The sequence below is a fragment of the Tupaia chinensis genome, unplaced genomic scaffold (assembly GCF_000334495.1).
Source record: "Tupaia chinensis unplaced genomic scaffold, TupChi_1.0 Scaffold145367_1, whole genome shotgun sequence".
Classification (NCBI taxonomy): domain Eukaryota; kingdom Metazoa; phylum Chordata; class Mammalia; order Scandentia; family Tupaiidae; genus Tupaia; species Tupaia belangeri.
Window position 1 is genome coordinate 61,278 of NW_006205228.1, and position 9,920 is coordinate 71,197.

General features: G+C 48.1%; 1 protein-coding gene across 1 annotated transcript in view; it reads left to right on the forward strand.

The window, feature by feature from the left end:
• LOC102476890 (SPARC-related modular calcium-binding protein 1) overlaps positions 1-9,920 on the forward strand; it is a gene marked incomplete at its 5' end in the record, with an annotated part of 79,205 nt that overhangs the window by 61,071 nt on the left and 8,214 nt on the right. Inside the window, one exon of the mRNA XM_006167968.1 lies at positions 8,646-8,890. Coding sequence (XP_006168030.1) covers positions 8,646-8,890 — 245 coding nt within the window. The remainder of the gene's footprint in view (positions 1-8,645; positions 8,891-9,920) is intronic.

Here is a 9,920-nt window from a genome sequence, read left to right on the forward strand (position 1 = left end):
GCTGTGCCACATCAACTGATGGTCAACTCTGCTTACCAGAACTGCTTTCCTGAAACTGTATTCCATGGAGACTCACCTACAGTTGCGGAACTGCACGAGACCCACACTTGATCCAACCTTGAATGGAATCTATTTTCCCTATTGTTAAAAACTTTGGACTCGTGACCCCTCTCCCTCTACTCGCAGGTATCGCATTTTCAATGACCCCTCTGGAGGATAGCTGTCTATAGCAGAGATAGAGTAATTGGGAGAGGGGGAAAGGGCTGAGGGTCAAACATAGGATAAAAAACATATTTATATGTATGAAAGTAGAAATGGAACAGTATTGGTGACGACATGCTTGATTAAGACACTATGTAGTTTATCCTAGATGGGAAACTACACTTGGTGTGTTGTGATGATACTCAGGGAATGAGTGTTAGGCAATATAATTTAATATAAAAAAAGTAATAAGCAGGAGAAAAAAAAATGCACATTTGATGACTGAAGAGAGTTGTATGGACACAACTGGGGTCTACTTTATAATATGTTCATTCTACTCCCTGGGGTTTATGCCTAGGATCAGATTTGGATACATGTGTAAGGATATGTCAGCTGTGCTAGCTAGTGGATATACTTAGACTAATTGAGTTCATTGGTAGAACAATTGAATGGGGGGGGCGGAAGGCATTGAGGGCAATCATGAATGTCAGGGACAATGGAGGAGGAAGATGGGACATGGCAGAGGGTGGGGATGGGGAACCTAGGATGGCAAAACAAAAGGCAAGGTATGCAGGACACAAAAATTGGGAAATCATTTGCTGAGAACATATATGTTGATGTGCTTGATTGAGCCAATGCACAGTGTATTTTGGATGGAAAATTCATATGTGTGTTGTGATGAGAAAAAAAAAATTTATAATAAAAAAAAATTAAAAGTTGGAGGATTTTGCCCTACAAAAAAAAAAGATTGGAGATTCGGGCTTTGTATCAACTCTCAGACCTCCAACTGCCTGCAGAGTTCTTGGGGCATTTGAGGAAAAGGGCACAGTCCCTGGCCCGAAAGAGAGACATATAAGCATGACTGTACCACTGAATCAGTGTGGAAACAAAGGCCAAGCAAGGGCTGTGGGGCCTCAGGGGAGGGGGCGTGTGCAAGGGCGGGCTTACAGAGAAGGTGACCTGTGAGCCACATCTTCACAGGCAAGTGGGAAAATGCCCTGACCTAGATAGACCTGGGTAAGGACATCCCAGCAGAGGGGACCTTATGGATAGCACATATGTATGAGGTGGGGCACTTGGAAGGAACTTACGAAGCCGTAGTTTGGGAGTCAGGCTGTGGGCAGACAGGAGATGAGCTGAGGAGCTGGGGGGAGCCCTGACGATGCCTTGAGTCATACCAGAGGGCAGCATGGAGCCACAGGATTCTTTTGCAGAATCATTCTGATGGTGCTGTGGATGCTGCTGTGGGAGCCTCACAGCAGGCAGGAAGATGCAGCCATCGTCAGCATAAGGGGTGATGAGAGCATGAACAGTGGGAAACGGGTAATTTACTGAAGGCTTTGTAGTTAAACTAGTAAGATTTCAAGATTCCCTGGATGCAGGGAATGGAATAGAGGGTGGTGTCTACTCCTTTTTCTGGCCTTCTACCCTGATTTAGCGGCAAAAAGCAGTGCTGCCCAAATTTAAATATAAACAAAGTAGAATGGGGTGTTGTCTGGAAACTCCTGTGGCTGGTGGCTGGGAAGGAGCATTAGGTGATAGCTATTGTCAATGAATGCTTGTTGAGTGGTTAAATTATCCCATTGATTCTCTCAATCAGGGCTGCAGGAGGCAGTGCTCCCTCTTAGATCAGCCCTCCCATGACACCCATAGCACTGATCAGTCCCAAAGGAAGATTTGGGAGATCCCAGCTGTCAGTCTTCCAGAACAGGGGAACTCTCTCCTTGCTCCACTCCACCCCAGGGAAAGGCAGCTTTGAGGGAAGGAAGATGTACTGTGTGAGCCTCCTGACCCTTCACATAGTCCCCCAAGGAGAGACCATCTGTACTGTGGCTTCGTCCTTCCTGCCTGGTGTGGTTGCCATTGATGGCTTTGCGAGGAAGAGGTTGGAATGTGGCTGACTTGGCATTTCCCAGCCCCACCCGCACAGCTGGAGGGGCCTGGACCCAGCTCCAGACAGGGCTCAGTTGGGCTGCTTGGCTTGGCTGATGCCTCCAGGCCGTCCCGCCTTACCTTCTCTAAAATTGCTTAGGACAGCAAAACTGGGCCCGAGATCTTGGCCAAACAGGTTTCCTTGTGGTAAATGGGTCTGGCTCTGCAGCTGTGCATTGCAGCCAAGGCCTGGCAGGGCTGAAGCTGCAGAAGCAAAACTGAAAGTGCTGCAGAAGAAGGGCGGCCCCTGCCACCTCAAACTAGGAGAAGGCTCAGTGGGGCCAGGTCAGGGAGGGACCTGGCTCAGTTGGGTTTCCTCATCCCTGGAGGTGGGAATGAACAGGATAGCCACTGAACTGCCCAGAGACAGGGCAGACACCAGTGTTGTACAGAGTCACTGTCTTCCAAAATCTAAATAGGGTACCATTTGGTGTCTTTCTACACCATAGCCAAGGAAACTTAGATATTCTGCTTACCCAGTGAGCCCTTTCGGTGGAAGCAGAACTTCCCTACAGAGAGGTCCACACTGCAGATCAGCAAAGGCTGCTGCGGCCGATCGCCAGGAGCCATTACTTCCTAACTGAGGCTCCCCAGCCATTGTCTGGTGAATGTTTTGAACTCAGCAGTCCTGATCTCCAGGGGTGTGCATGTGTGCAAGTGTGAGAGTGACTGGCCTTCTGATGCAGAGCTGAAGTACACAATGTAGGTGTTTCTTAAAGGTACTTCTCGAAAGTTCCGAGAGCTAGAGGGGTCAGCAGGGTGTGGCTCTGAGATCAGGGTATAAATGATAGAGTCTAATTATGATTGAGAGGACTCTAGCAAAGTTGGCTGATAACTCCGAGAGGACTTTCTGCTCTGCCCCTGGGGCAAAAAGTCTCAGATTTTCTTTAGTCAGCAGAAGCCTGTGTATCTTCTTTCACACATACTCACCACAGCTTGGGCTATACTAGGAGCCTGATAGGTCTCAGTCTTAACCAAAGCCTATAGATACCCCATTATCAATCTTGTCTGTAACTTAATGCTCTTTCACAACCAGGAACTTGATTTATAGAGTTTTAAAACAGATTCCTTGCGTTTTCTTTTTTCTGTTTTGTTTTGTTGGAAATATAGAAACTACCTCCAAACCACTCCCAGCTACTGTCTTTTGTCCCTGCATTTTCTTCCAGAAGCATGATGCTTAAAAATTCTTCTGGGGGCCATATGGTGTGATAGTTAAGGCAGCTGGATCCTATATGGTGCAATTCTAGTCCTGAACCCAGTGGCTTGAAAAACAGGCTGGTCACATGTGTGTGTGTGCCCAAAATCCCTAAAGAAGAAAATGGAGAAGGGATTGCAGCATGGCCATCCCCCATGGTGGGGTGGGGGATGTTTCTCACTTTCTCTCTCTCTCTCTCTCTTTCTCTCTCTCTTTCCCCCTGGCAAGTGTATGCACCTTCTGGCAAGTTAAAAAAAATAAAGAATTCTTCTGGAGTCTTCATTCCTCTAAATCAAGAGTTCTTTACCTGAGTTCATGGACTTTAAAGAGTTAATCCCCTGAAAGCTGCAGACTTCTGTGCACGTGTGCTGTTTTTTTATTTTTCCTAGAGAGAGGGCTTATAGTTTATTGGGGTTTTCAGATGAGTTCATGATCTCCCATGGGTCTGAAGCTAAGAAGTTCATGTTATGAATGCACTTGCAGTTTGGTCTGGCTGGGGTATTGGGGCCAAAGGATGACCCTAGGGCTACCCACCTTCATAAGTAGAGTGGGGTTCTGGAGGCTAAAGGAGTTCAGAAGCAGAGGATCTCACACTAGCTGGGAGGAAGAAAGGATAGTGGCAGAACCATCAGGCTCACTGCTTTTGGGGCAGTGTGCAGGAGCACTGCTTTGGGGGGGCCTTGGAGGCCCTCTCCTGAGGACTTGTGCCCTGTATATCCCAGCCCTGCAGCTCACCTGGGAGCTGGGCCAGGGACTGGGCACAAAGACCAGAATTTGGAAGTCATGGCCGCTCCTCACTGTGAGGTCCTAATGGAACCAAGGAGTATGGGTCTCCTGACATAGGCGACAGGCAGGTTGGGAGAGCTAGAATAAAGGGAGGAAAAGGAGCAGGAGCCTGATGATGATCACTCTGGCATGGAAGGAAACTCTTCAAGGTTGTAAAGTCAGGAAGGAGAACTGCTTCTTGCTGCAAAATAGCCCCAAGGAAGGTGGGGGGAGCTCTATCAATGGGGTTGCTCACAACTGGACAGGCGAGAGCCCCAGGAACACATGTTGGAGGGAGCGAGCCTTCCTTGGCAGGGCCTCTGGGTGGGATGACCTCATCCCTTCCCGTCTCAGCGACTGAGGCTTTATTATTCCAGCCTGTAGGTAGACATTACGCTATGCCAAGCCTAAAGGTTAGTGGAAGAGCTGCTTTCACCCCGTGGGTTCTCATGGCTCCCTGGCAGGAGGAGCTGACAAGCAGGGTCCCTTATTGCCTAGCCTGAGAAAGCCTCTAGCCAAAGTAATGGGACATTCTTCCTCAAAATTCCCATCTCTCCACAGCCAGTGTCTTCCTGATACTTAGCGGAAGGCAGAGGCAGGCAGTGTGCTTCCTTTTCTGTCCCATGAGCACCCCAATAGAGAATTTCCACCTGCCTATCTGGTGTGCTCTTCAAAGGCAGCCTCTAGAGTGGAGGCTGCCAGAAATGTGAGAGTGACTGGCCTTCTGATGCAGAGCTGAAGTACACAATGTAGGTGTTTCTTAAAGGTACTTCTCGAAAGTTCCGAGAGCTAGAGGGGTCAGCAGGGTGTGGCTCTGAGATCAGGGTATAAATGATAGAGTCTAATTATGATTGAGAGGACTCTAGCAAAGTTGGCTGATAACTCCGAGAGGACTTTCTGCTCTGCCCCTGGGGCAAAAAGTCTCAGATTTTCTTTAGTCAGCAGAAGCCTGTGTATCTTCTTTCACACATACTCACCACAGCTTGGGCTATACTAGGAGCCTGATAGGTCTCAGTCTTAACCAAAGCCTATAGATACCCCATTATCAATCTTGTCTGTAACTTAATGCTCTTTCACAACCAGGAACTTGATTTATAGAGTTTTAAAACAGATTCCTTGCGTTTTCTTTTTTCTGTTTTGTTTTGTTGGAAATATAGAAACTACCTCCAAACCACTCCCAGCTACTGTCTTTTGTCCCTGCATTTTCTTCCAGAAGCATGATGCTTAAAAATTCTTCTGGGGGCCATATGGTGTGATAGTTAAGGCAGCTGGATCCTATATGGTGCAATTCTAGTCCTGAACCCAGTGGCTTGAAAAACAGGCTGGTCACATGTGTGTGTGTGCCCAAAATCCCTAAAGAAGAAAATGGAGAAGGGATTGCAGCATGGCCATCCCCCATGGTGGGGTGGGGGATGTTTCTCACTTTCTCTCTCTCTCTCTCTCTTTCTCTCTCTCTTTCCCCCTGGCAAGTGTATGCACCTTCTGGCAAGTTAAAAAAAATAAAGAATTCTTCTGGAGTCTTCATTCCTCTAAATCAAGAGTTCTTTACCTGAGTTCATGGACTTTAAAGAGTTAATCCCCTGAAAGCTGCAGACTTCTGTGCACGTGTGCTGTTTTTTTATTTTTCCTAGAGAGAGGGCTTATAGTTTATTGGGGTTTTCAGATGAGTTCATGATCTCCCATGGGTCTGAAGCTAAGAAGTTCATGTTATGAATGCACTTGCAGTTTGGTCTGGCTGGGGTATTGGGGCCAAAGGATGACCCTAGGGCTACCCACCTTCATAAGTAGAGTGGGGTTCTGGAGGCTAAAGGAGTTCAGAAGCAGAGGATCTCACACTAGCTGGGAGGAAGAAAGGATAGTGGCAGAACCATCAGGCTCACTGCTTTTGGGGCAGTGTGCAGGAGCACTGCTTTGGGGGGGCCTTGGAGGCCCTCTCCTGAGGACTTGTGCCCTGTATATCCCAGCCCTGCAGCTCACCTGGGAGCTGGGCCAGGGACTGGGCACAAAGACCAGAATTTGGAAGTCATGGCCGCTCCTCACTGTGAGGTCCTAATGGAACCAAGGAGTATGGGTCTCCTGACATAGGCGACAGGCAGGTTGGGAGAGCTAGAATAAAGGGAGGAAAAGGAGCAGGAGCCTGATGATGATCACTCTGGCATGGAAGGAAACTCTTCAAGGTTGTAAAGTCAGGAAGGAGAACTGCTTCTTGCTGCAAAATAGCCCCAAGGAAGGTGGGGGGAGCTCTATCAATGGGGTTGCTCACAACTGGACAGGCGAGAGCCCCAGGAACACATGTTGGAGGGAGCGAGCCTTCCTTGGCAGGGCCTCTGGGTGGGATGACCTCATCCCTTCCCGTCTCAGCGACTGAGGCTTTATTATTCCAGCCTGTAGGTAGACATTACGCTATGCCAAGCCTAAAGGTTAGTGGAAGAGCTGCTTTCACCCCGTGGGTTCTCATGGCTCCCTGGCAGGAGGAGCTGACAAGCAGGGTCCCTTATTGCCTAGCCTGAGAAAGCCTCTAGCCAAAGTAATGGGACATTCTTCCTCAAAATTCCCATCTCTCCACAGCCAGTGTCTTCCTGATACTTAGCGGAAGGCAGAGGCAGGCAGTGTGCTTCCTTTTCTGTCCCATGAGCACCCCAATAGAGAATTTCCACCTGCCTATCTGGTGTGCTCTTCAAAGGCAGCCTCTAGAGTGGAGGCTGCAAGAAAATACCCAGTAAACTGGCAGCACCGACATCTAAGCTCTGCAGCGAATAGCTTCATCCCTGCCTTAAAGACCTCCCAAGCTTGGTTTCCACAACAGACTAAGCAGATTCCCGAGGAATCCGAGGCAGCTGGCAGCTCCGAGTGGCTCCCTTACACCTTCCCCCTTCCCCCAGGTACTCCCTGTCAGGATAAGGTCCTGCTCACAGATTCACTAATTGCAGCCTCTTGGAATCAATCCAGGATGCCCAGGGGAACCTGCCCAAGACTGAAATACCCACTTAATTAGGAGTGGGCATACAGCTGGAATGCTGACTTTTTTTTTTTTTTTTTGTAATGAAGGTTCTTTTTTCACCTGAACTTTGAGGTAATTTGAAAGGTGGGAGTAAAGAAGGGGAGGGAGTTTGCCAGCTCATCCACAGGGGAGGGGTCAGAGATAGCGCCCTCCCTTCTGGAAAACTCTGTAAACTCTGGAGAAGAGAGGGTGGTGTTGGGAGTACCTTAAATGTTTTTCTTACCAGTTGCCACTTCAGAGTGTGCTACAGGCCCTAAATCCCTGGTTTAGGATCCCTGAGTTGCACTGAGCCCCTCTACCCTCACTTCTTACCCACAGAGGTCACTTCCTTTGTCCTAGAGCCCTGGACACTAAGTATTTGATTGTGTGGGACTCACAACCTCAGTCTTATTCCCCTCCCTGAGAGAAAGTTGCTCAGGAATTTTAACATAGAGCCTAGACCACACTCATCCCAGGATGTGCAAGTGCTGGGAACAGGAGCCACGAGACTCATATGCTCTGTTCCTCTGGTCAGAGACCCCAGTCAGCCTCTCCTGGAATAGACGCATTGCTGGCTTTCGAAATGGTAAACACTAGTTATCACCTGACTCCTCTCTGGGAAAAGATGGGACATAAATAAGTAAAATGGATGGGCCGTCACCACGTACACTTATACAACCTGAAGTTGTAACTTTTTGGTCACCACAGATATGTGGGCTGTGTCCGATGTGGTCAGTGCTATGCATCTGGACACTAAGAGGTAATCTTGATGACTCCAGCCCAGTGCTTCTCAGCAGGACCACCTGGGGGTACTGGCTAGCATGTGGTTTCCTGGGCCTCCTGCAGCCTCCTGCAGCCTCCTGATTGAAACCTCAGGATGGAGAGAATTATCCCTGGTAGAATTTGTTTCTGTTTGTCTCAATTGCCTTCTTTTCGCAATTCCTCCTGCATTTGATTTGTACTGAGCCATGATGGAGCATGGGGACGTCACACTTAACATTTGTCATGGCCTATTTCCACATTTTAAACTCTGTCTCACAGAGACAGTGAGCAGCTTGAAATTAAGAATACATCTCCTGCTCCAGATGCCCTCCCGAAGCCTGACCTGGCATTGGCAGGTGCTGGATACCCAGAGCACCTTTTTCCATAGCCACTTCCGTCTGTGTGTATGTGCTTATGTGTGAAGAGCAGCTCATCTAGCAATGAGGCTGGGTTTCCAGCTGTGGCTTACTCAGGAGAACTAAACCCAGCCAGTTTACTTGAGCCCCATCCTGTACAAGGACATTCGTGGCTATGGTAGACAGTGAGGCAGGTTCATGTAAGGAGGATCACCCACTTGGGAGTCCCTGAGGAGAGAATGGTCCAGTCTTTAGACTCAAGTTGGAGAGGATGATGTCTTGATGCTGCCATAGGTAGAGCAGCTCAGGCAGACCTGTGACTTAGAAGAATATTTGGACCTGGCTACTGGCAGTTCCAGCATCTGACTGCCTGGGAGGGAATTGCAGTGGGCCTGATGGGTCCAGTAGGATCCTGAGTGGTGTTCTCTGGGTGGGGTGTCTGTCCATGGGCCAGGTTCTCAGAGCCAGACCCCAGCCACACTCTGGAGGAACGTGTGGTGCACTGGTACTTCAGCCAGTTGGACAGCAACAGTAGCAGTGACATCAACAAGCGTGAGATGAAGCCCTTCAAGCGCTATGTGAAGAAGAAAGCCAAGCCCAAGAAATGTGCCCGGCGTTTTACCGACTACTGCGACCTGAACAAGGACAAGGTCATCTCATTACCTGAGCTAAAAGGCTGCCTGGGTGTGAGCAAAGAAGGTGAGTGCTCTTCCTGGGCTCCTGGCCCTTCAATACTTGCCCCTCCTACACACAAAAAAACAAGGACTCTCCCAGTAAATGAGATCCAAGATACTCACTTAGGCAATAACTATTTACTGGGAGTGTACTATTCCCATGCTAGATGCCTGAAACAGTGTAGGAATTGAGTGATAAGATTCCTATCCTTATATAGCCTGCCAAGGAGACAGATATTAAATAAGTACTCACATACAGTATGATTAAGTGCTGTGAGAGTGTATTAGTTAGTGCAGGCAAGGCAGCTGTAACAAGTAGCCCCACATATGTCATAACTCAACACAGTGGGAAAGTTTTTGTCTTGACATCTTCAGCATATTCCAGGTTGTGGTGTGTGTGTAGGTGAAGGAGTAGGAGTGAGGTTTGCTCCATGTAGTCATTCTGGGATCCAGGCTGAGAGTAACTCTGCCATCATGTGGCTTCCAAGGTCATCCTGAGAGGGTCATCCAGAATGAGTAAACATAGGACAGTACCTGTGAAGAAGTGTTACAAGTCAGTCCTGGGAATGACATATATTACTTCTCATATTTCACGGTCTGAAACTCAGTCACTAGGTCAGACTCAATAGTAGAGAGACTGGAAACCCAAGAAGAAGAGAAGAGCATGGATCTGGTGAATATCTAATCATTCTGTCACAGTAGAACAAGTGCAGAGTGTTGGAGGGACATATTTAGGGGAACCTAAATCACTGAGGGGGCCGATATCCTTGGAAAACTTTGTGATGGGAGTGAAGTCTAAACCAGGACTCAGTAAACCATGGCTAGTACATCTGATCTAGTCCATGCCCTGTTTTTGTACAGTCTGTGAAGGACTTTTGCATTTTCATGGACTGTAATTTTTTAAAAAGAAAAATATATGATAGGGACTGTCCACATCCCACAAAACCTAAAATATTTACTATCTAATCTTTTATGGATAAATTAGCCAACCTCTGCTCTAACCTCCTACCCAATACCTGAGGCATGGGTAGGAGATGGCTGAGCTGAGATCGGAA